The 26,981-nt window shown below is 39.9% G+C and overlaps 1 protein-coding gene across 3 annotated transcripts in view; it reads left to right on the top strand.

Annotated features, from left to right (window-relative positions):
- Positions 1-20,041, top strand: part of TASP1 (taspase 1) — a 274,936-nt gene extending 254,895 nt beyond the window's left edge. For 2 of the 3 annotated variants that reach the window (XM_043602901.1, XM_043602902.1), the window contains one exon: positions 18,994-20,041. In XM_043602901.1, coding sequence (XP_043458836.1) covers positions 18,994-19,086 — 93 coding nt within the window. In that variant the 3' untranslated portion in view covers positions 19,087-20,041. The remainder of the gene's footprint in view (positions 1-18,993) is intronic. The other variant, XR_006300864.1, reaches the window with a different exon arrangement.
- The last annotated feature ends 6,940 nt before the right edge of the window (positions 20,042-26,981 follow it).

Raw genomic sequence — 26,981 nt, 5'->3', positions numbered from 1 at the left:
TCAAATACTTCTGGATGCAATAAGTGGTAGGTACTGGCGATTGACTTTTATGCTCTTGAACTGTCATCACTGTGCTATACATGTTTGGACTACACTGTTTGCTGTACTGTTGAAGGGGTAAAAAGAAACTTCATTTAGGATAAAGATTGTATTAACATTTTGCTATTAGGAGATGCTCAAAGTACTTGAAAACAGCTTTTTATTCACTTGAAATAGAAAATATTGTTTTAAAGGTGTCTCCTATAACAGATAAAAAACCCAATAATCCCCTGATTTCTTCCATTGATAGTTCTTGTGGATATTATGATCAACATTTGAATAGTTAGAACTGCCAACTATGGGAGGCCTGGGTGGCTCAGTCAGTTGAGCATCTGACTTCAGCTCAGGTCATGATCTCACAGTTCCTGAGTTCGAGCCCTACATCAGGCTCACTGCTATCAACTCAGAGCCCAACTTGGACCCTCTGCACCCCCCCCCCCCCCGGCTTGTGCTTTCTCTCTCAAAAATAAATAAACATTAAAAAAAAAAAAAAGAACTGCTAACTATACTGCTCTATTAAAAATGTTTATAATCTGGGGCACCTGGGTGGCTCAGTCGGTTAAGTGTCTGACTTCCGCTCAGGTCATGATCTCACCGTTCATGAGTTTGAGCCCCGTGTCAGGCTCTGTGCAGATGGCTCAGAGCCTGGAGCTTGCTTTGGATTCTGTGTCTCCCTCTCTCTCTGCCCATCCCTTGCTCATGCTCTGTCTCTCAAAAATAAATAAACATTGGGAAAAATTTTTTTTTAAATATTTATAATGTGTATTTTAAGGATAAAAATGGAAGATCTTAGCAAAACAAGCTCTTAATAGACAGTTAGTAATAAGTCCCAATAATAACTTAATAGAATATACTTCCATTCCAAATTTCTATACATTTCCAGTGCCATATGGGCAGATAGGAAGACCTGGTCTTTAATATGATGACCCTTTTAGATACAACAAGTTCCTGAATCTAGCATTTGTGTTTATGTTTTCTTTTTTATGTTTTTGTTCTGTAAGCCATATCTGGGACAAAAGAGAAAGAAGTATAACTTATAAGATCTTCACAAACGTCAAAGTGACAAAAACACATTTTTTTAAACTTCAGTTAACCAGTATTAGAGCTACTCAAGGATTTATTATACTGCTTAACAATGATTGACTAGGAAGGAAGCCTTAATTCTTTGGCTTTGAGAATTTAGCTACTTAAAAAACTCAGTTTAACTAGGAATAGAATTTTGATACAATAAAGAAGCTCATTTTTTAAAATGAAGTATTTATTAAATAGTATTGAGTGCCTTTTATATTCAGGTATTTCCCTGGAGACATAATAGTAAACAAGGAAGTCAAGAATCCCTATACTTGTGGGCTTACATGCTGAGGGTAGGGGGGTAATAATAAACAAGGTAAGTAAGGAATATACTATGTTTGTGATAAAGTGCAAAAAGAAATGTGAAGCTGGGAAGGGTTTTAGGAAGTACAAAGGGTCACGATCTCATGGTTCAGGGCCCTGCATCAGGCTCTGTGCTGATAGCTCAGAGTCTAGAGCCTGCTTCAGATTCTGTGTCTCTCCCTCTCCCTGCCCCTTCCATGCTCAGACTCTGTCTCTCAAAAATAAATAAACATTAAAAAAAAAAAAAGAATTCTATGTGACTTTAAGCCAGCTCATCCCAAAAGTTAATGAATGCTTTTCTTTAATTCCAGCTACACTCAAACTACTATTAAGAGTTTGCTCTTATTTTACTTTAATGCTGAGACTTCAGCTCCCTTTGCTGGTTCTTCCTCACCATATCAACCACTAAATATTGGGGAACCTCAGGACTCAACAGTTGGACAGCTTTTCCTCTGCTCATTTTATAGAAAAATATTTGTGAAATGTTTTGGACATATAGTAAAGCATCTGGCTGTATTGAAGAAAGAGGAAAGAATAAAAACTCTCCAGACCAACTTCCTCCTCTAGTTACCACTCCATTTCTTTATGTCCATTTACAGCAAAGTTTTTTAAAAGGCTTATCTGAACTTGTTACCTCAATTTTTTTCCCTTCCATTCTCTCTGTAACTGCTCTATAATCAGGTTTTTGCCTTGGCCATTCCATTGAAACAGCTCTTGTCAAGGTAAGCAAAGACTACCAATGCTAAACCCAGTGGTCAGACGTAGTTACGTGGTACTAGACTAATGCATCTGATAAAGTTGGTCTCCCTCTTCTCCTTAAAATATTTTATTTCCCTGGTTTCTAAAACACCACATTCATGTTGTTCTCCATCAACCTCTGTGGCCATTTCTCACTCTATGGCCATTTTGCAATCTCCTTCGCTCCCAATTTCCCAAACTCCTCCTCCTTTACTCCTCATTTCCCAAACTTATAAACATGTGAGGTCCTCAGGACTCTTTTCTCCTGTCTGTGTTCACTCACTTGGTGATCTCTTTCAGTCTTCTAGTTTGAAAAAGCATTTATTTGAGATTCCCAAGTATTCTCCAGCTTATCCTCTCTCCTGACACATATATCCAACTCTCTACTGAGTATCTCCATTCAATGCCTAACACGTGTCTCAACATTAAGATACTCCAGTTCAGCTCTACTTCCCCTCATTCCCCTCAAGCCTTCTTCCTCTCCCACTCACCTTCCTTTCCCTAGTAAATGCCAAATGTACTCTTCCAACTGTCTAGGCCAAACTCTTAGGAGTCATCATTGCCTTCTCTATTTCCCTCATACCTCTATCCAATCAATCAGCAAATATCATTGGCTCTACCTTAAAACACACAAAGAAGTCAACTGATTCTCACACACAACTGATTCTGCACAGCTAACACTCTAGTCCAGTCATTATCATCATTTATATGAGTGGCAACAACCTAACACTCTGTCTCCCCTTCATAGCTGGAGTCACCTCTTAAAATGTAAGTCAGATCATGTCACACATGGGCTAGTGAATGACATGATGCTGGTGAGCCTCCATTGGCTCCCATCTTAGAGAAAAAGCCCAAACCCTGACAGGGACCAATATAAACTTATGATCTGGACCCCTGCTACATACTCTGATTCACTAAGACTGGCCTTCTCAATGACCCTCCAACATACCAGGAATATTCCTACTTGAGGGCCTTTGCACCAGAATGTTCTTGCCTTGCTTCCATAAACCTTCCAGACTTCACTCAAATGTCGGACGTGAGTCGGACGTGAACCCACTGAGCCACCCAAGCGCCCCTATATAGAATTCTCTATTGAAATGTAGGGGAGGAAATTTTCTTCTCTACCCTTCTAGGTTCTTTTGGCTGGTCTATTAATTAAATTGACATGAAATAGACTAACAGGAAAAAGCAAGTTTTATTATGTACATATACGAGTCCCATAAAAAAACATGAGACACAAGGACAAATGAGTCTCTTGAGGCCTGTAAGCCATCTTGAGATAAGGAATGGGATAGGGGCCTGGGGCTTCCAAGGGGAGAAGGGTAATTCACAGGACAGTAAGAGCAGATGTTTGGTAATTAGATGTTTGCCCTGCGCTACAGATAAGCCTTTCACAGACACAATTATCCCTGGTAAGGGCTCTCTTTCTGGCCAGGCCTCCTATTTAAGTTCTTTTGGGTAGTTAATGGAGAGATAAAATGGTTTTCTTGATTCTGCCGGGTCTCAGTTGCCCTCAGCTCAAATAATGCATATGCCAAAGTGGTATATTTTTGGGTCATGTATTTTGCTCCCCTCAGAAGGATGTCTGAACCTTGACGTGTTCACATGCCTATCCAGCTCTAAGAAGAGTGGACTGGGTTGAGCAATAAGTTTGCACCATTTCCCTAACATTTAACCATGCTCTTTTTTTCAGAGAGCATCTCCCAGGAGTCAGCTTGGGAAATGCTGCTGTCTAGGTCTCAACGCCTTAGTTAGTTCATTGGTATTACATGGGTCAGATCAATAAGAAGTCAGGAAGCAGATGGTTTTAACAAGGAGAACTTTCTTCAAAGGGTTTGTTGGTGGCTTTTATTTTTACCCCTCCCAAATTCCTCACTGACAGATGGACTGAAATTCTCAGGAAATAGTCCATTACACAAATAGTAGTTTCACTCTTTATGATAGTTTAAACATTAGCCTTTCATTTCTTTTCAAATACAAGATGCTCCTTTCAAGCAGTGGTAAAATCTATGTTATCTGGCAGCTTACCAACCAGAAGATTGTAACTGACATTTTGGATTTTCACCCAGTATAAATCATTAGGATGTTGAGCCTTTCCTACCAGGTTCTCTAAGAATTAGAGGCCACTGGCCTGTCTTTACCAAGAAATTGGTGACTCAGAGCCTCCCCTTATAGGACTGAGTATAAACCCCTTCCTTGGCCTGTAGGACTCAGCTAGACGCTCTCCTCTTAGCTCAGAACACTTTGCCACCACTAGCCCCTCAGAGAAGAAATATCTGAGATATCAAGTTATCTACAGTCACACAGCTACAAAGAGGTGGAACTAAGATTCAGGCTGGACAGTCTGAACGCCAGAACCCAAGCTTCTAACCACTTAGTTATCTGGAGAGGCCTTAGCTGGAAGTGTATATTTAGGAGTCTCAGCATATGAATGTTTTTTTTTTGTTTTTTTGTTTTTTTTTTAAACTTTAACATCAGGGGCACTTGGGTGGCTCGGTTGGTTAAGTGGCCTACTTTAGCTCAGGTCATGATCTCGCAGTTTGTGAGATTGAGCCCCACGTCGGGCTCTATGCTGACACCTCAGAGCCTGGAACCTGCTTTGGATTCTGTGTCTCCCTGTCTCTCTGACCCGCCCCTGCTCACACACTCTCTCTGTCTCTCAAAAATAAATAAACATTAGAAAAAAGAGAAAAAAAAAAAAAAACTTTAAGATCAGCTGAGATGACCAAGGGAGTGAACACAGGTAGAAGAAAAGAGGCCTGACTCCTGGAGAACTCCAGTGTACATAAGTTGGTGACAGGAGGAGGAACCTGCAAGGAGACTGAAAAGTTCTGGCCTTAGAGGTTGAGGAGAACCAGATGAGTGTGGTGTCCTGGAAACCGAGAGGAGAAGGTGTTCCGAGGGGAACAGAGGGACCAACTCAACCAGGTGCTGTTGCTGAGTCCTATGTGGACATTAGAGTTACTTCTGTTCCTTCCTTTTTCAGCAAAGCTGGGGAGTATTGTGGGGACACAGTCATACTTTCCAAAATGAGTCTAGAACAGTAATAGATTGTGTTCTACATTAAACACTCACTAAATCACCCTTCTACATAATTAAGAAAGTACAGGAAGATTATGGGAAGAAAAAAAAAATTCAGTCCTGGCCCTGAGTGAATCCTTCTGGAATACAGTGAACTACCGACATTAACTGTTTTTAACATTTTGGTATATTTCCTTCTTTTTTTGCAACTGTGAATTTTTTTTTTTTTTTTTTACACACAGTTGTGATCATGTGGAAAGCATGGAATGGCATATACTGATTTATTCTTTTATCAGTAATAATATATGGGGCGCCTGGGTGGCTCAGTCGGTTGAGTGTCCGACTTCAACTCAGGTCATGATCTCACGGTTTGTGAGTTCGAGCCCCGCGTCAGGCTCTGTGCTGACAGCTCAGAGCCGGAGCCTGCTTCGGATTCTGTATCTCACTCTCTCTCTGCCCCTCCCCTGCTCATGCTCTGTCTCTTTCTGTCTCAAAACTAAATAAAACATTAAAAAAAATTTTTTAATAAAATCAGTTTTTAATATAAAAATAGCACATGTTCCTCTTACAATATTTGAAAAAGAAGAGTAAAGAAATTTTTAAAAATCAGAGTACAGTACAAAAGGTCTGTACAACCTGAGTTTGCATTCACATTATGGTATCAGATATATGTTTACATTTACTCTGCATGACCTATCCACCAACCTTTCTTCCTGCTTGCCTGCCTACCTACTTATCCAAGAGGTAGCCTAGGACAGGCTTTACTCCTGCAGAGATGGGAGTAGGGTGAAAATCCAGCCTCCTGGTCCCCAACCTCAGATACTCAGTAGGTGGTTCTCAGTAGGTGGTCATAAAACTACCCTCTAAAAAGACCTCCCAGTACTAGGCTGGGTCTAAGGAAAAGGTGACACAAAGTCCCGGGACCAACTGGAATTTTAGTTAGTTCTTAGAGGGGCTATTAAAAAAATCTTTAACCTGTAAGCGTGTGACTCTTGATTTTGGCTCAGGTCATGATCTCACGGTTCTAGAGTTCGAGACCTGTGTTGGGCTCTGCACTGACAGTGTGGAGCCTGCTTGGGGTTCTCTCTTTCTCCTCTCTCTGCTCCTCTCCAGCTCATTCATTCTCTCTCTCTCTCTCTCTCTCTCTCTCAAATAAATAAACATTAAAAATCTGTAACCTGAATTCTAAAAAAATTTAGAAATGTGTTTTTTTTTTGAAAAAACGTATTCAAACATTTAGAGGGCCTAATACAAAACTATATAGAATGTTAGAATCAGAAAGACTCAGAATATGATTGAGTTGACTTTTTCATTTTTACCTACAAAGTAGCTGAAGCCCAGAGAGCTGGTAACCTCCTAGTCCTGTGACCAACTAGTTTGTCAGCAGCAGAGTTAAGGCTCAGACCCAGTTCTCTGAATCCCAGAACCATCCTGAAATTTGTTGGTAAAATTTGTGGCAATAGCTTTTCTGAGCAAGCCCTCTTTCACCCTGGGAAACTACTTAGTCATAAGCCTCCTGCAGTGAGAGGTGTGTCTCTTAACAGAGCTAGATTTAGAATCCTTCATGGTAAGGCTTTGTGGGAGTAAAGAGAGCCCTAAATTTGGAGTCCACAGGCATTCATTCAAGTTTCAGTTTTTCCGCTTCCTCTGTGACCATAAGCAAACCACATAACCATTCTGAGCCTTGCTTTTTTCCACCTGAAATACAGGTATAGTAAACATCTTTGTACATGGCATTTTGAGGAGATCTCATAGATGTAAAAACATTATGCAAATTAAAGTATTATGCAAATATAGGGACTTGGTGTTTTTATTAAGATTTCTTAAGGAACTAGGTTCACGAAGAGCTAGTTTCTGCATCCTGCAAAGACATAATTGCCTTCAGAGTACAACCCATGTGTGTTTCATTCTTTTGTTCCCTCATAATAAGTGCAGAATAAATATTTGCTAAATAGTGGAGAGCTTTTATCACCTTTAGCAAAATGGAATACTCATGATAATTCTCCATGTGAGTGATGGTATAATAGGTACTGTGGGGCCTGCCATGTTTATGCGGATGCCTTCCCAGGCTTTTAAGTTAAAAATAGGAGGACAATCTTGTCTGATGTTGCCTGTGAAGTGTGGTGTTGCCTGCATGGTAAAAGAAGTAACAAAAGTTGCCTTGAGACTGGAACAACATGCTGTTCTCATCAGACAGCATTTTAAGGCTCCTTGGACATGATATTTATATGTGAGAACAATAGAACTTTTCCCTTTATGTAGACATGTTTCAGTGCTAACAATGAAATTCACCATAATGCTGTCTTTGTGTTTTGTCCACATTCACCATTGGGTCTTTTATGGCATCCTTGTTTTAAATGTGGAAAACTAGGTAGGGGTGACATACAGTAAAATGACTAACATATGGCATTAATTCCTCATTCTGTTGATATTTCTGATTTGTTAAGTTGAACTTAAAAATTACATCTTGATTCTGTGTCTCCCTCTCTCTCTGCCCCTCCCCTGTTCATGCTCTGTCTCTTTCTGTCCCCAAAATAAAAATAAACGTTGAAAAAAAAAATTAAAAAAAAAAATTACATCTTGAAATTGCTCTGGCCTATTTATTACTTTTAGTGTAAGACAATGATGGAATAAAAGTAAAACATTTGTTTTTGGATTCATTAACAATGTATACAAAAGCTAAATGAAGTAAGCATCAGAGAATGTTAAAACTTGAGAGGCTACTCTAGAGAGAATCCAACCCAAAGTCCTCATTTTATAACTCGGGAGACTTTCACTGATTTGCCCACGAACACAGGGGCTTAGGAAGTGAGCACCCAGATCTTTTAACCTGTAGTTAAGTGGGCTTTTCTTCTATAAAATATACACATTATTCTGGACTATATTAAGCAAGTTCATGTGAAACTGTCGACTACTTGAGGACATCTGCTTTCAGGATGAAGTCTAAAGACCAAACACTATTTTTAGAGCAGTAAACTACATTCCAAGGTTTAATACCACACACAAAGAATGCTCAGAATATACTTATTCACAACTTGTATCTCCTTGAAAGACAGCCCTTGACAGCAGTGGGCAAGGAACTTCTGGGAAAAGGGTGGGGGTGGTAGTGCCTCCTGACTCACTCATTGAGGGGTGAATGCCCCTAATAGAAACAAAGCGATAAAGGCAACCAGACATATTTCTCCTGCCCTTCTCTCTGGAATCGGTCATTTAAGGTCTATCACATTGTGCCAGTAAAATAAAGCATGACTATTATCACATCAGGTAAGAATTCACTATGTAAGGACATAAGATGTGCTTAGCCAACAGAGCCAACTCACAGTACCAAATGTATGGGCCCCGAGTAGCACAGTGATAAATACAGAAGACAAACTTGGCCTGTAGCTGAATGGGTCTTCATTCTATGAAATATATACATTATTCCATAGTATTTTAAGAAAGTTCATGTGACACTGTTAGTAGATGGAAAAATATAAGTTACTGAGGACTCAACAGTTGGAAAATTACGGCAGAATTAACAAGAGAAGGGAAAATGGTAGGGAAAAAGATCTGTCTCTTCAAATGCTTGTGATAATGTAAGATTAAGCAGGAGGCACTGATGTCTCACTAGGCTAAAGTCCTGTTTTCCATATTCCTCCTCATGCTGAATTCATCAAAATTGTATTAATGCAGCCTAACATAATAGACACATAAGGCACACAGCCTGCACTTGACCACTACCTAGTTAGCTGATGTCTGTGATGCTCTCTCTGTCTAAAAGAAAGTGATATGTGTACTGACATGCAATTGTTGTGTAAATGGATGAACAGAATCTGTTGAATCATGCTAGGTCAGTCTTGGAAAATAAGCAGGCTTTTATTTTCAGACTTTTTAAAGATCCACAGCTTCAATATCATTTTGACTGTTTAATTTATACAAGTTTCTTTAAAATTTTATAACAAATGTAAGTTTAAAAATATAAAATTAAGAAATATAAAATGTCTAATTTGCAGCTTGCTCTCTTTCACTTCCCAACCCTCATTAAAAAAAAAAAAAAGTCTTGGGGCACCTGGGTAGCTCAGCTGGTTGAGCAACCAACTCTTGACTTTGGCTCAAGTCATGATCTCATGGTTCCTGGGTGGGGTTGAGCCCCATGTTGGGCTCTGTGCTGACCGCGTGACAGCACGAAGCCTGCTTGGGATTCTGTCCCTCTCTCTGTCCCTCCCCCGCTTGCACATGCACACAAATAAACATTTTTTAAAAGGAAAGAAAGAAAGAGAGAGGGAGGGAGGGAGGGAGGAAGGAAGGAAGGAAGGAAGGAAGGAAGGAAGGAAGGAAGGAAGTTCTTTATTCGTTTGCCAAGTATACTGAACCCCTACCATGTGCCACACTATCTTTTAGGAACTGAGGAAAAAGCAGTGAACAAATAGATAAACTCCCTGCCTTCATGGAGTTTATGACCCAGTGGGGGAGACAAGCAATGAATAAGATAAAGGAGCAAAATAAATGGCTAGTTAGATAGTAGTAAGGACATATGAAACATTGAGGCAGAGAGGGAGATTCAGGTGAGTGGCCAGAGTAAACTTTCTTGAAAAGGTGGCTTTTGAGTATATATCTGGCAAAGTTGAGCAAGTGAGGCACAGGGACAAGGATGGAAGAGCTTTCTGGGCAGTGAGAACACCACTTGTAATGGCCTTCAAGCAGGGGTGTGCTATGTGGTTGAGTAACAGCAAGAAGGCAAGTGGAGAGAGAGAAAGGACTGAGCAAAGGAGGGAGAGCAGGAGGAGTTCAGCTCAGAGAACTAAAGGAAACCAGAACATATGGGGCATTTTTGGATTTTACTCTGTATCACTTTAAGATCTGTATCTATTGAAGACTGAATTATGTCCCCCCAAATTCATATCTTTAAGCCTGAATGTGACTGTATTTGGAGATAGGGCCTTTAATGAGATGATTAAGGTAAATGAACAGAAGGGTGGGGCCCTAAAGTCCTTGTCGGATGAGGAAGAGACACTAGGGTTGTACTAATAGAGAAGAGACCATCTGTAAGCCAAGGAGAGAGGTCTCAGCAAAACCAAATCTACAGATATCTTAATATGTGAGAAAATAAATTGATGTTGTTTAAGCCACCAAGCATGAGGTATTTTGTTACAGAAGCCTTAGCAGACTCATACTATCTTAACACCCAGTTCACTTTGATGAAAGAACTTTCTGCTAGTCAAATTGATCTTGAGCAAACTTTATTAACTGACAGCAATACTTATGTCAATCCAAAAGGAGCTAATTCATCCTAAAGGCTTTGTATTTGACTTAAAACATATAAGTGTTCAGATTAGTCATCCAGAACAGAACTAGCAAGTCAGTCCAGCTAGATATAGTTTATTTTGCGTTGGAGTTTGAAGGTACCTCTTACAGTTCTTTTATTTCTGTCTCTTTTTTATATAACATAGAAGAATTGGCCTCGGGCTGGTATGAATGAAGAAGCAAAATGCTGTAACTTCTCTTTCCATCCCTTTTATCCCCTCAAACCATGTTCCCTCTTTAATCTCTTATCATCTTTCTTCTAACAAAACTGGTTTCTTAACATCACAAAAAAATGATGAGGGGGAAAATGATTGGCTGCTTTTGGAGCCTTATTATTTGAACCCTGAGGCAGTGGAAGAATCAAGTATTTATCCTTTCTTTCTTATGTGAACTTTATTTTGGAATATCAAAAAGTTGATGAGAGAAAGTTCTTCATAGATGAATTTTAGCTGTTAATGTAGTGAGAATGACAGAATTAGGAAACCACCCTTTGGGAACTTCCTCATGAAATAAGGGGTCTTAAGCATGATTATCAGTGGCTGCTACAACCATTGGACAAAAGGTTGATGGGGAAACTTTATATGGAAGGATCGGGCTGCCATGACCTAAACCCAGTGGATTAAACCCACTGAAAGAACATCACTAGATATTAGGTGCCTTCTGAACACATGCCACAGGAGAAACACAGCTTCACCTGTGGAAAATTCTTGCCAAAATGGTAGCTGCTGCTTCACCTCAGTGAGGGAATATAAGGGTTGCCAATTTTTTCAAGACGAGCTAGAAATCAAGATGCTTTTATATAACTTCTCCATTTAAAAATATTTTCTATTAGGGCACTTGTTGGGATGAGCAGTAGGTATTGTATGTAAGCGATGAATCATGGGAGTCTACTCCCAAAGGCAGCAGCACACTGTATATACTGTATGTTAGCTAACTTGACAATAAATTATATTAACAAAAATATTTTCTAGTTTTTAAAAGTTGGAAAAACTGTGTGGCTCAAACCAAGTAAACTTATCAGCTCTTCCTTACAAAGGTCCAACATGTCATTTTTGTGTCCCTCTGCCCTCCCATTCTACTTGCCTTCTAGTGCCAAGGCCTCTGGAATGCCTTCCTCAATTCTTTGATCCACATCCATCTTCTCACTCCTAACTTCCCATGGCATTTGTGGTTGGGTATCTGTGGTATTATGATTTATCATAAGAAATGTTTATTTGGTCTTCCTTCATGGTTCCTGACTCACAGCTTCAAAACCTTTGTAATATCCTAAGCAGTAAGAGCAGTGGGATCATATTTTATTATAATTGGTCTTTTGTCCTCAGTTCCTAAAATCGAGATACATCTTTAAGAGTGAAATGGGTGTCTTGTTATTCATAACAAACCCCTTTCAACCACACCAGAGTTTGTGTTAATGAGACAACTTACGGAAAACCCCAAGGTAACCTAAGGATGGGGACTGTTGCCAGGGGAATCAACCATGTGACTAGAGAGTTGGGACTTTCAACCCCACCCCCCAACATCTAAAGAGAGGTGAGGAGCTGGAGATAGCTCAGTCACCAATAACCAATGATTTAATCAGTCATGCCTATGTAATAAAATCTCCAGAATACCCGATAGGGTGGAGTTGGTGAACATGTGGGGGTGCTGGGGCAAGTAGCATGTCTAGAGAAGGCATAGGAGCTCTGAACTGCTTCCCAATTACCTTGTCCTGTCCATCTCTTCCATCCGGCTGCTCCTGAATTATATACTTTTACAATAAACCAGTAACTTAGTAAGTAAGCTGTTTTCTTGAGTTCTGTGAGCCACTCCAACAAATTAGCAAACTTGAGGAGCGGTTGTGCTATTTATAGTGGGTAGGTCAGAGGCACAGGTGACAATCTGGATTTGTGATTGGCATCTGGATTGGGAAGGAGAAAAAGTCTCGTGGAACTGACCCCTTAATCTGGAGGATCTGACACTATCTCCTGGTAGATAAGTGTCAGAATTGAGTTAAATTGTCAGACAATTTGCAGAATTGAGTTAATTGCTTGGTGGTGTTAGAAGACAACTTTGGAGTATTCTACCCTTACAGTGCATGGTCACTATAAGGGCTTTGGTTAATGGTTTTCTAATCATTATATATGGCTGTACTTGTCTTCCCTACAATGCTACATGTTTTTAGAAGGCAATTTGCCAGTATTCTACAAGTTTGGTTTTCTCTATAGTACCCAAGTATGTTCATTGTTTTTGAGCCTTAGAAGATTAGTTATATAGCAAGCAGATATGTACAAACCTTTAGGAGTCACTAAATACTTAGCAATTGTTAATTATTTTATCTGTAGCAGCAAAATAGCCCCTATCAAAAATACTGACCTAAAAATGTCAATTTTCCTGAACCTTACCTTTTAGCATACAGCTAACTTCTTTAAAATACCTCATTCTATTTTTGCAAACTATAAAACTTTTAAAATAGAATTCCTCAATTCTGGGATATCCAAAAATCTATAATAGAGATTGTGCTATGTAATGTTTTGTTCTATGGCTATGTGTTTGTTTGAATAACAATAACCTAACATTTATTGACACATGTTTTCATTGCATGCAATATCTCATATAGTCCTTATCAACCTGATCATAAATGCTACTATTATATCCATTTTAGAAATGGAGCCTGAGAAGTTAAGTAGCCAACAGAGATTATGCAGCTATTAAGTGCAGAGGCCTGTATTATTGGGTAAGATAGCACTAGCTGCTCTAAGAAGGAACCCCCAAAATGTGTAGTTGCTCAAATACAATAAGAAGTGTGTTTCTCATTCACGTAAAATCCAAATTGGGGATTAGGATTAACAGGATGCTCTCCTCCCAAGTTGTGAACCAGGGTCCAAGCTCCTTATAGCACATGGGCCTCACCGTCATCAGAGAAAAGAGCATGGAGAATAGTGCATAGGAAGATTTTCTGCAAAGCCTGGTAGGGGCTCATACCACTTTAGTCCACTGGCCTGATTCAGTCACATAGCCACACCTAACTGAAAGGAAACAGAAATGTAGTCCTTCCATGTGTCCAAGAAGAAGAAGAAGAAATGGCCCAGAACCTGAGATGCTCTGATTCAGTAACCCATGCACACAGCCATCATGATAAACTGTCTCTGTAGATTAACCTTAGAATTGGGCATAATATGTTGTGTATCGCACGTACTGTTTAAGCTTCTGGTTGATAAAAACACCTCTTCTCTGTTTTGAAATACTGTTTCTTAAGTCTGTGCAGAGTGTTTTTTTCAGTGTCATTTGTTCTATTTGTAAATGTCTGTATTGCTTTGACTGTGCTATCTTGCTGCAACCTCTATTTTTTAAAAACAGAAAACCAAACCCTCAGAATTATGAAACCAATGAATAAAATATTTCCAAGAGCTTTTTTTGGACTGTGTCTGTCCAGATTTTATTTTTCTAACCCCACTGAAGGAGGATAAACTTGTTTAAGAGGCTCTTTCCTTGACTTTTGTGGCAGATCGCAACAATTCTAAGAGTGGAAAGATGGATTAAAATATAACCACTAAATAAAGGCTTTGAGACTTTTAAAATTAAATTGTGTGCTTACAGTTTTCCTAGAAACCACAAAAGAGCAGTCACTAAGGTGGTCTTCAGAGATTTAAAGACATGACTATGAATGATAGGAAGTCTCAGCTACTACTTAGATTGTGATTAGGACATCAAGGAATTATACAATTTCTATAATATTTTTTCTTTAACTTTCTCATTTTGAAATCTTAGGCTAAATATGTTATTATACAATGTATTTGATTTTATAGCAAGATATAGGCCTAAGAATATTGGCTGTGAATTAGTTTAATTTTGAAGTAGATAATTCTTCAAGGAATGTTAACCTCAAGGATCTCTGTGTCAGTCAGGGAATTAGCAAGAAAGCAGAGAATTGTGAGTACAAGGCCATTGGGTTCCACTGGTGTGGAGCTGTTAGCATCTGAGAAATCTAAAACTCCATCTTATTCTAAAAACATAATCACTTGGAAAATTGAAAAGTTTAGTCTTTACTTTAAAAAAATCTGTTTAAAAGAATCTTTACTATGACAACTAGTTTGATTCACTTTTTAATCAAACTGGTTGGTCACACACGTTAAAGCACCTGAGACTGTGTAAGTATAGCCCTTGAGGGTGTATTTTAGTCACTTCACTCAGTGAGCATTTCCAGAGTATGCGAACGTTCTAGGCCAAGCATTTTGACAGGTGCAAGGAATATAGAGGTACGTGTAAGACAAGCTCCTGTCTCCAATTGACTTTCCATGACAGAGACTTAAAAATTAAAAGCAAACCAAAACCAAGACAGTTACATCACAGGACGAGAAATGCTCAGATGGGTGCCATTAGAACTAGAAGAAGAGCTTCTAGTTTGAGTTGGGGATCCAGTCAATGGAGTCTTTACATGAGAAAGAACCAGAAAAGGACATGACAGACATGGAGTCATGGTTAAGTGTATGAGTGGGGCATGCAGCAAGAAGTGGAGGAAAATAGCCCAAAATGAACCTGTCTGCTGCTTTTTCATGTATAATTTTATATGTTATTTATCATTAGTTATAAATTTCAATAAAAATACATTGCTTTTTAAATTGCCTTAAGACACCTTGTTATGGGGCGCCTGGGTGGCTCAGTCGGTTGAGCGACCGACTTCGGCTCAGGTCATGATCTCACGGTTTGTGAGTTCTAGCCCCGCATTGGGCTCTGTGCTGACAGCTCGGAGCCTGAAGCCTGCTTCAGATTTTGTGTCTCCCTCTCTCTCTGACCCTCCCCCACTCATGCTCTGTCTCTCTCTGCCTCAGAAATAAATAAACATTAAAAAAAATTAAAAAAAAAAAGACACCTTGTTAAGTTCTTAATGATTATAGGGTACCCAAGAATCTACACAGTCCTCAGACAATATAAAATACTTTATTGTGCTTTTAAATGGTGACATATAAATTCATTATAGAAAATGGTCTATTTTTAGCTACAAGAGGAATTCAAACCCACTTCTCTAAAAGAACTTTTCAAGATAAACACTCATATAAACATTCTCTTAAACAGCTCCCATTGTTTATAATGTGATTTGATGCTCCATTGAAATTTCCAAAGAAAGCTTCAAATTCTTCCGGCTCAAACTTTTGCAGACCAAGGGCAGTGATTTTCTGATGAATCAGAAGATCATGTTGATGGATGAAACTGGGGAAGTACCGACATTTGGATGGATTGTTGGCCATTGTATTCCTCCCAACACCAAGATCACGCCAATGTGTTTTGCAATCACAAAATCCCTCCTGACTAGATGATGATTTAAGAAGTTAATCTTAGCTAGTTTGTCTAGTTGAGCATTTCCGTCCTATGTAAACAGCAAAATTTATACAAATCTCCATGTATTTTCGAAATATTTTGCCATGTACTGTTAACAGATTATCTCAAGACCACTATCATCTTTTCCAATCCTTTTTCTTTTCCTTTCTAACTCTCCTAGAGACTTTGCAGTTCAGTTCAGTTTATTTAGTTGTTCTTCTGTCGTAAACCTGGTGGGGGTGGGAGTGTCAGAGATAAGTTTAAATTGGCCATCTGTGTTTTTGTAAATCTCAAGGGATTGTTATCAAGTCCCCTGGTCCGTGGGGCAAGAATTTCTTCCTTCTAGCTCTGGTCTTTTCTTTGGTCAGCAGGAAATCAGTTGCTTTAAGACCAACATCCCCCTGGTCAAGTTGCAGGCCATCTGCTTGGACATATGTTCACTCTTTGATCTTTAAACAATTAATTTATTCTCTGTAGCCTCTGGTGCCTGGACCACCAGGCCTGCCAGGAGGTCCCATTGTATTCTCCCTGAATCTCTGGGAAACATGAAGACAGGTTTTCCTGTGAGCTACTCTTTTAGGGACAGATATTTTAATGAACCTGATTGGAGAATTCCAGCCTATTTGTGAACAGAACCTGATGGTGTTAATGTTTCTTCTACGGGGCTCTGCATTGTAGATTCATTCCTAACTAGCCCCTTCTCTTAAAACTATCATATGGACTACTACTCTGGTCCAGGTCAGAAATTGTCATTTCTGCTTTATTCTTTTATTGTTATTATGGTAAAATTTACATAACAAAATTTACCATTTGATCCATTTTTGAGTGCGCAGTTCAGCAGTATTTAGTATATTCATGCTGTTGTATAACCATCACCACCATCTGTCTCCAGAACTTTTCATCTCCTCAAACTGAAACCTTGTACCCATTAAACAGTGACTTCCCATTACCCTTCCCCCAACCCCTGGCAACCACCATTCTGTTTTCTGTCGCTATGAATTTGACTAATAGACACCTCCTATAGGTGGAACCCTACAATATTTGTCCTTTTGTAGCTGGCTTATTTCACTTAGTATAACATCTTCAAAGTTCATCCATGTTGTACCGTGTGTCACAGTTTCCTTCCTTTTTAGGGCTGAATAATGTTCCATTGCTATATATACTGTGTATCACATTGTGTTATGAACTCCTGGGTTGTTTCCACCTTTTGGCTATTGTGAATAAGGTCACTAGGAACATGGGTCTAGAAATACCTTTTTAAGTCCCTGCTTTCACTTGTTTGGGATATATATCCATAAGTGGAATTGTTGGACCACATGGTAATTTTATGTTTAAGTTTTTGAGGAACCCCCATGCTGTTTTCCACATTTTCAATCCCTGTCATAGTTGCATGATGGTGTTTATGACTGTAGGGGGTGAGATTAGGGATGAAATTGACTGAGGGACCTCTATCTACTCTTCCAGGGATCTTTCTTGTTTAGAAGAACCTTTTTAAAAAACTGATGAATGATAACTGGAGAGAAAATTCTCTTTTACCTCATGTTAAGAAATTTCTGGAAGAATAAAAGTGGCTGTATCAACACTGAGAATTGTGAGAATTGAGATTTTTGTGCCTGATGTGACAAGGACTTCTGGGTAGCAGAATTGAACAACACACCCTGTTCTAACTCCTGCTAGATTAATGAGGCACCACAAGAAACAAAAGAGCTACAAGTTTTCCTACTGGGGACTTCTCGGGTACAATATATCCATATGGCGAGACCCAAGTTTGGCCCTCAAATGCAGCAATGAGGCCAGATTTTGGGACAGGGTTCCCAGAAGCATGAGTATGGTGAGTGAACTCACTGATCCTCATATCCCAGGAGATACCACAGAGACTGCCTCACCCAGCTCTCCACCTGAGGCAACAGATCTCACCCCCCTGTAGGTTACAGGTTGCTTCCTGCCTTGCACACAGAAAAACTAAGTGCCCAAAGAACACTTCCCATTCTCTAGAACTTTCCAAGTTGTTGATGTATGTCAGCTACTCTAATGGGACTTGTGTGGTGAGATTAAAGAATAGTCTCCACGCTCAAACTACAACAGAGTTAGCTTAGCTGTTACTCCATCTAAAACAGGCTTGTTTCACATTTGGTTGCATGAGAGGATGTCATTCCCATTCTAGACTTCACCACTTCACTAGCATCTAACAGCCTCACCTTGGGCTTGAACTTACTTCAGTTCAGTCCTTAGGAAAAACTTGTTTAGAGTAGCAGAATTAGAGAGGATTACCTAAAGGGATATGCAGTCCTTCTGTTCTTCTTAGAAACTCCCGACATTTATCTATCCCTGGATTAAGCCAGATGGTCAAAAAAAAAAAAAAAAAAAAAAAAAAGAATTCCTGGCTGACATCATCCTGACCCTTTATGGAACAGCTTTTACTATCTTCTGCTCAGAGCCAGCCTCCTTTGAGTGATGTTAACACTCAGCCCTACAAAACTCCTTGTTGTACAACTGATGTCTTCACTCACCCACAAAACATGGTACCCAGTGTGTATGAAGCCCTGTAAGAGAAATAGTTCCCAGACCTCGTACCGGGAACAGGAGTTCTCCTCTGAGCAGTTGGTTTGTTGTGAGGCTGTGAACACACACATGAACCACCTATCTGGTCGTGGAATGAGGATGCTGAGAGACAGGGCAACAGTCTGCCTCTAGCACAGGTACAGAACTCAGGCTAGAATTGCATGGTAATCTCATGCCTGTCTTTACCTTATTTTATAAGCTCTTATTTTTCTTTTCTCTCATCGCCTCACTTTTTAGGCTGTTGAATTGTCTGAATTTTTGCAAGTTATTCAAATCCTTTAGGGAATAAAATATAAACATGAATCGGGTATTCTCAGTTGCTTTGAATGTTCAGAAGACAAAATGTATATAAATTACTAGTTTTCAGAGGAACTAGAATATACTTAATATAGTTGGCGTTAAAACCATGACTATTCTGAATACGATGAAATTCTAAGTTCTTGTTCAATCTGTATCTCTACTTGCTAGTGCTATGCTTAGCATATAGTAGTTGCTCAGTAAACATTCCCTGCAGGATTTGAACAAACAAGATCTCTCTGCACTTAAAGGTTACCACCCTCATGTTCTGTAGATACTGAGAAGCAAAGAGAGGCTGTGTCACTCCAGTATTTCCTCCATCCTTGTCACATATGGGAGGACACAGCTGGCACTTCTAACGCTCTCCTGTCTCCCTCTCTGCAGACTCACATTTCAAGACTCCCTCCCGGTGCAGTGGCAGGACAGTCCGTGGCAATCGAAGGTGGGGTTTGCCGCCTGGAGAGCCCAGTGAACTGACCCTCAGGCTGAGCATGAAGCGTCTGAGAGGCATTTCAGAACCTGAGCTTTTCGGGGTTTTTAACTGAACTTGGATGTTTTATCTTCGCCATTTTATAATTCCTGTTGCAGCCTCGTGCACTGCTCGCAACACTAGTGCTGCCGTGGTTAGCGCTTAGTGACATGCAGGTCTTCGGCAGGTGACGGGACTGAGTGTGCGTGTGTATGTGCGTGTGTGTGCAGTGTGTGTGCTTGCTTCTCCCCTGATGAAATAGAAACTCCTTACTGTGTAACCTAAGACTGGGAATGACTAAATCATCTTCACAAAATGTGTGCTTTACTGTTTACAAGTAAAACCTAGAGTTGCAGGAAACATTTTTGATTTCATAAAGAGGTACCAGCTGTTGTTGATGTAATGTGTCCGAACTGAAGAGTAAATCTACTTGTTTAAATGATTTGACAGTGGTAGTGCTCCATTTAATAACAGTAATAAGTGATACAGTGTTTTATTTGTTAACCAGTTTAAGTGGATCTTGTGGTAACTTAAACTGTTATTCTCATCCCTCATATGGGGCATTTTTCTTTAACAAAGAATGGTTTCAGTGAAACAATCTAGCAGAGAATTAAGGTCAGAACCTTTTTAAATAATAGTCTTATTGATAAAGTTTGTACTTCTTTCCTCAAGCTTTTCTAAGCTTAAATACTGCATATCTTCGAGCTATATGTACTATATTATGAAAGAATATGTAAAGAGAACATACAGTAATGCACAGTCCCTAATTTGTGTATAATGGAATGTTATTTACAATGTAACACTGTAAATAAGAAAGCAAAATTTATGGGAAAATTCAATATTATCTTTGTTTCCTGTTTAAATATATTTTTAAGATAAAGGCACAAAAATAAAAGAAGCATATTACTGGGTACAGTGTGTGACTCCTCTTCTCAGACTAATAAATTAATCTTTTGAATCCTAGATTGGAGAGCCATTTTTTATTTTGTTTGTAAAAAGTTACTTCTTCCAGAAATCATCCCTTTATCTTTGTTGCTATGATTCTGATAGTTGAAAACCTGTCTTTGTGCAGTTAGGCCTGGACACTAACATGATGAAAGTTGAACTTAGCTCATGATTGAATGGCCAGTATCAAAATCCCTAAAATGTTTATTGCGAGTTGATAAAAACTAACAAAGGGAAGGAGTAAGACCGCTGTAGTGGCAGCTGAAAACTCAATGGTTTCAGCTGATAAATTGCTTCTAAATGTTATAGTTAGTAATTCTGGAGCCACATAAGAAAACCAAGACTTTTCTTTTGATTTTATGTGTAAGAAGTGGCTATCAAGAAGATACTAAAGATAGACTCACTCAGGGAGAGGAAGTTCCCTGCACCATATAATCATGGCTCGGGCGGTAACTGATAAAGCCCCAGATGAAATTATATACTTGACATCGATGTATGGCCAAATTATAAAGGAAAGACAACCAAAATGGAGTGGGTGTAAATATGAATGATTTGGGAGTTGCTGATTTATATTCCTTGTACAGGCAATTACATTTGTCTCGCTGTGTTCTCGTAGACAGGTTGGTGCCATGATATCTGTTTCTCATTCTTAATGAGGCTGAGAACTTAGTAAGTGATGGGCTGGCTGGTGGGGAGCCTTTGGCTTCAAAAGCTTTCAAAGACCTGTTACCTGTTGGCAGAGTTTTTTGAGGAACTGGACTGGATCACGTAAAACTATCAGGACACTTTGGAGTCTGAAAATCATCTGACCTATTTCACCAGGAATGCCATTTCTTTTCATCTTCTTTTGACTTTATTCTACTCATATTTAAAAGTTTGGGCTTGTTAAAGACCCTTTTATGAAGATTTTAAAAACTGGTCAGTATAAAAGAGCACAGCCCCTCCAAGAACAGTTTGTTAAAGCTTCATTCTCCAATTTCTTTTTTCTTTCTTTTTTTTTTTTATTTTTAAATTTAAGGAATATTGTCAAACCAGGAGGGAAAAAAAGTGATATTCAGAATCATTGAGGCACCAACGTAATGGGCAGTATAAGTGCCTTAGTGATAAGATCAGATATTAAAGAGCAGATACCAGAACCAGAGGATATTGACAGATATAAAATCAACCCCATTTCACACAAAAGTAGAAAGAGTCGAAAGAAACAGATAAGAAAGTAACTTCATTCCCTAGTCTGGTTTATATCACCAAGATTCTGAAGCAGTATTTTAACATGGATGAACTTACCGTCTGCCTATATTCCATTTCCTTTTAAGACCTGATCATTGGATGCTCGGTTCTCTTGAGTACAAATAAGCCTGGTCTGGATCCCTCAAGGCCATCACTGCAATCCTGCTCTGGGTTTGGAAATGGGAATCTTCTGGAAGGGCGAGGAGATGGAGGCCATGTGCTCTACCTTAAAGGAGGCTAGAGTGTCTATGCTGTCTGATGAGGCATGAAGGTCTTGTCCAGGACTGTCCTTCTCGCTTGTCAGCTCTGCCTCTCCTCCCTGCCTCCTGTGTGTCTGCCCAGAGCAGACCCTTTCTCAGCTTTTCACTGCTGCTTCTAAACAGGAAGTTGAAGTCCAATATCAATGTATGTATAAATCCGTCCTAAATGCTAGTCTGTGGTGCTTATCTGTGAGCAAAAATGGATGAATTGTAGTTTATGGCTATAGGAACCTCTTTGTTGGCTGCTCAAAAGTCTTTTTTGCCTAATTCCTCACTTTCTCCCACGTTTGAGAGGCGGTGATGGTGCATTGTAGTTACCAGCAAATATGCAAGGTTTGGCTGTTTTGAAGCACTGGTGGGGGGGGGAGGGAGGAAAGGAGGCTGTGAAGAAGAGAAGATTTAGAAAAGTGCGGAAATTATTCTTGAATCTTGAGATTGTATTAAATTATTGTGGATTTTTTAAATGTTTACTTATTTTTGAGAGAGAGATAGGGTGCATGGAGGGGTGGGAGGTCAGAGAGACTGAGAGTCCCAAGCAGGCTCCTCACTGCCAGTGCGGAGCCCGACGTGGGGCTCAAACTCATAAACTGTGAGATCATGACCTGAGCCAAAATCAAGAGTCCGATGCTTAACCAACTGAGCCACCCAGGCACCCCTGTGGATTTTTTTTTTAATCTGGTCATTGTTATTATAAAAGCAATTCATGCTCATTACAAAAAAAAAAAATCAGAAAATAGGAAAGCAAAAAAACAAAACAAAACAAAACTCATAACTCCACTTCCCTAGAGACAACAGTTAACACTTTATCTTGTACCCTTTATGACCTTTTTATGCATACATTTTCTGTGTTTTTAACACCAAAATGGGTTTATGTAACCTGCCATTTTCACTTAATAATGTCATAGGAAGATGTCCAGACTTAATAAGAATTACCTCATTTATTATTGGTTCAGCTAATGTTGTTCAGTACATATATTTTATCCTAAGACTTCTGTGGAAATCTGTCTCAGTACTAACAGACTAACAATACAGTCAGCATCTGTTTTCTCAGGGTACAGATCCCTGCAATGAGCACTGTGAGGTCTTACTTGCCCTTGAAAGCCAGCTGAGCAGGTGTCCTAGGGCAGACCATTGCCATTGCCCATTGATCCTCCATTGCAGAGTGCCCCCAGACAACATGTAAAGGCTAGTATCTGCACCTCTATGCCTCAGGACTTGTTCTGGAACCATAGAAAACTGCACTGTCCCTGCACACAGCAGGCCAGAAGTGTCAGGGAATCAGCACGGCCCAGAAGCAGCTCACAGTTGATGAACGGAAGTTGTATGAGCATACTAGTTCCTTTGCTTCTTGGGTGGTATAAGTCGGGTGTGTGTTTCACACTGTGTTTGAGAGATTTTCCATAGAAGTTAAGCTTCAGTTGCCACCTGTGGCAGTTGACTTATTAATACACCTTGTGTTGACTTTTTTCCCTTCCCTATTCCCTTCTTAGTGCCCCTGTTTTATGATTCATGGGGTCATCTCCCAGATGAACTGTTTGTACTTGCCACCCTGTCTCAGGGTTGCTTCTTGGGCACTTGAAACTAAGAAACAATCCATTCTACATACTCTTGGCCAGGAGGCATTTATACCCTCTTCTGATTGAGAGGATGAATTCACCAGTCTACTTGTGCCCTGCACTGGAGTCTCTTCCTGCCTTGTGCTCCTGATGAACCATTTTAATCCATAATATCTGATTGAATATTCTCCAAGTGATAAGGCTGGATGTGCCGCAAAACTGGAAGGAAGAGAGCCTGGGTGGCTCAGTTGATTAAGTGCTGACTTTGGCTCAGGTCATTATCTCACGGTTCCTGAGTTTGAGCCCCAGGTCAGGCTCTGTGCTGATAGCGCAGAGCCTGGAGCCTGCTTTGGATTCTGTCTCCCTCTCTCTCTGCCCCTCCCCCACTCATACTCTGTCTCTCTTTCTCTCTCTCTCTCAAAAATAAATAAAACATTAAAATTAAAAAAAAAAAGTGGAAGGAAGTTCATAGCCAAGTCAGTGATGACAGGCACCCGACAGCAGGAGACAAGTGCATACTTTTAAGGAGGTAGGGAATAAACAAGCTAAATAGCAGCTCTCCATCAAGGATTGAGGGACTCCTTAAGAGAAAGAAACTGGAATTGTGTTAATGGGACTGGGAAGAGACCATAGCCAAAGGTGTGTTATGAAGTTAAGAGATTTGAAGAGACCGAAACAATGGTAGCCAGTGTTCCCATGTCATGAACACATGTCCACCATGACCATGCATAACAACTTCATATGGCATCCACTTTCAGAATGCCACCTCTCAAGCCTAGATATCCCCAACATAATTTTGTGGTTAATTTTTTTTAAAATGCCTCCCAACATTTTTCTTAAAATGTCTATTAACTTTTAATGTTTAACTAAAATGTTTATTAAAATCAACTTTTTTTTTTTGACATAAACCCTACAATTGCTCAACATTGTGAATCCCTTTGTGCCATGAAGCCCAGTCTCCTATCCAACTTAAGCTTGCAGTGGTTAGTCATGGGGTGAAGGACCAAAAGGGGACTATGGGCCCCCCTCCCAGGAACACTAGTCCAAGAAAAGATTGAGCCCAGAAAAAATGAGCCCCTGTGAATATGATTAATTTCTTTGACTCTAGCTATGTTCTAAACCTTCCCCAAATGCAGATTAAGCAGGGAAAGGAGATGTGGGTGTGTAAACGTGGTGAGCTATATAGGTGGGAGTGAGTGAATGGGAGGTTGACCACATAAGAGTAATCCTTTTACATTAATATTTGCCCTGGGACATTAGGAATTCTTAATGAATACACCACTTTTCCCCAACACTTAATTTGGGTTCAAATTCATAAGGTATTAACCCAGATGCCTATCATCAGAGACCTACAGGCTGACCAGATTAACCAGGCAGTTTTTCTTTGCCCATATACTGCTGTCTCTGAAGTGTATGGCCACAGGAAGGATTAAATCTAAAACTGGCAAGAGCCTCCCTCCAAGACTCTGCTCTCAGCTACCAGAAGCCCATCAGCCAAGCCCGCGGTGGTTCACCGTGACCAGTTGTGGAAGGCGGGAGAGAAAGCAAGCACAGTGGTCTCTCCTTTACATGCTAGAGTCACTGAAGCCCTGAAACCACAGTGGCAAAGCTGGAAAAAACTGAGTTTTTCTCTGCCTTGATGGGGATTTCACTGATTGTCAACAGAGCTTCAGAAGCTGGAAAGAAAAAAATGCTAAACAGTTTTCTTAATCACTGATGTCACTCTCCAAAAAGGTGCTCCTAAAATGGCTTTTTCTGGCCTTGGAAAATCCAGGAAGAAGATTTTGTTCTAATATATGAAGAAAAATATGCTCTTTTTCATTTATAAGTAGTAAGATTATAATCTGTCCACCCATGTTTTTCTCCAAACCTGTTAACTAACAATCTTTTCCATCTAGTTAATGGTAACTCCATCCTCTTGGGTGCTTGGGTCAAAATTCTTGGCGTCCTCTTTTTATGTTTCTATTGTTGCATAACAATTCTCCCCAAATCTTACAACAACTATTTTTTTTTCTCACAATTCTGTCAACGTGGCTTGGCTTCTCTCAGTGGTTTCTCTGTGGCACTTGCTGGTAGTCACAGGTGTGCTGCATTCAGCAGGAGTGTGAACTGGGGGTTGGGCTGGATGAGCTTCCTTTTTTTCCACATGCAGACTCAGGGCCTTTCCCTCTGCTTGTGACCACTCTACATGGTCTTTTCATGCTGCTTCTCCCATAAGACATGGCAGCTCAAGGTTCCCAGGAGCATAAAAGCAAAAACTACGAGGCCTTTTTAAGGTTAGGTCAGAACTGGCCCAGCCTTACTTTTGCCACATTTATTGCTTAAATCAAGTCCTCTGGCCCACCCCAGATTCAAAAGGGGACTGCATAACTGTATAAATACAGAGGGAAGGGTCTTTGGGGGCCATCAACCTGAAATCTTTGAATCTACTTCTTCTCCTATTTTACAACTGCAAGAAACTCTGCAAAACAGAGAACAAACTGAAGGTTGATGGAGGAAGTTAGGTGGGAGATGGGCTAGATGGGTGATGGGTATTAAGGAGGGCACTTGTGGGGCACCTGGGTGGCTCAGTCAGTTGAGCATCTGACTTCAGCTCAGGTCATGATCTCGCAGTTCTTGAGTTCGAGCCCCGCGTCGGGCTCTGTGCTTACAGCTCAGAGCCTGGAGCCTGCTTCGGATTCTGTGTCTTCGTCTCTCTCTGCCCCTTCCCTGCTCATGCTCTCTTTCTCTCAATAAACATTTAAAAAATTTAAAAAAAAAAAAAGAGGAGGGCACTTGTGATGAGCACCAGGTGTTGTATGTAAGTGATGAATCATTGAATTCTGCTCCTGAAACCAACATTACACTGTATGTTAGCTAAAATTTAAATTCAAAAAAGCATAAAAGAAACAAACAGTCTGTTAGTAAATGCTATTGGCCCTCCTTTAAAATGTGTCCTAAATCCAACCACTTCTCCCCCTCTCCACTGCTACCATCCAGATCATCTCTTACCTGAGAAATTACAACAAGGTCCTCACTGGCCTCCCTGCATCCAGAGTTACTAGTCCACTTGGCAACAGAAGGAGTCTCATCATGGTGCTCCTCTGCCCCAAACCTCTAAACAAATGTGTCAGTTATATGGTAGATTAGAAAGGGTTGAGTTCCAGAGGAAAAAATGAAGCAGAAAGGGGACGCAGAGTGCTGACGGGAGAGTGGTAAGGAGGGTGCTCATTGAGAAGGTAACATTTAAGCAAAGAGTTGAAGATGAGGGACGAGTAAGCTATGTGGATCCATCTGGAAAGTGCTTTCCATGGAGAGGTAGAGGCAAATTCTTAGAAAGATACAGACCACCACAACTGACTCAAAAAGAACTCGAAAATCCAAATAGATTTATAACAAGAGATTGAGTTGGTAATCAAAAGTCTTCCCAGGAAGCAAGTCCAGAACTAGATGGCTGTACTGGTTAATTCTACCAAACATTTAAATAATTATTACCAGTTCTACACAAATTTTTCCAAAATACAGAAAAGGAGGAGACACTTCTCAACTTATTCTACGAGGTGCAGACACTTTGAGACAGTCAGGAGGCTCTCCTCAAATAGTTAAACACTGAGTTTTTCCCCTCCTAGGTACATACCCAGGAGAAATGAAAACATGTCACACAAAAACTTGTACATGAATGTTCATAGCAGCGTAATAGCCACAAAGTGGAAACAACCCTAAAGTTCCCCAACTGATAAATAAACAAAATGTAGTATATAATACTACTTTTTAGTAATATAATTTAGTATATAATACTACATTATAGTAATATAATGGAATATTATTTGGCAATAAAAAACAATACAATACTGATAAATGCTACAACATGAATGAACTTTGAAAACATGCTACACAAAAGAAGCCAGTCACAAAGGACTCCATGTTGTGTGATCC

The sequence above is a fragment of the Prionailurus bengalensis genome, chromosome A3 (assembly GCF_016509475.1).
Source record: "Prionailurus bengalensis isolate Pbe53 chromosome A3, Fcat_Pben_1.1_paternal_pri, whole genome shotgun sequence".
Lineage (NCBI taxonomy): Eukaryota > Metazoa > Chordata > Mammalia > Carnivora > Felidae > Prionailurus > Prionailurus bengalensis.
The sequence above is the reverse complement of the archived record's forward strand: the minus strand, read 5'-3'. Positions and strand labels throughout refer to the sequence as shown.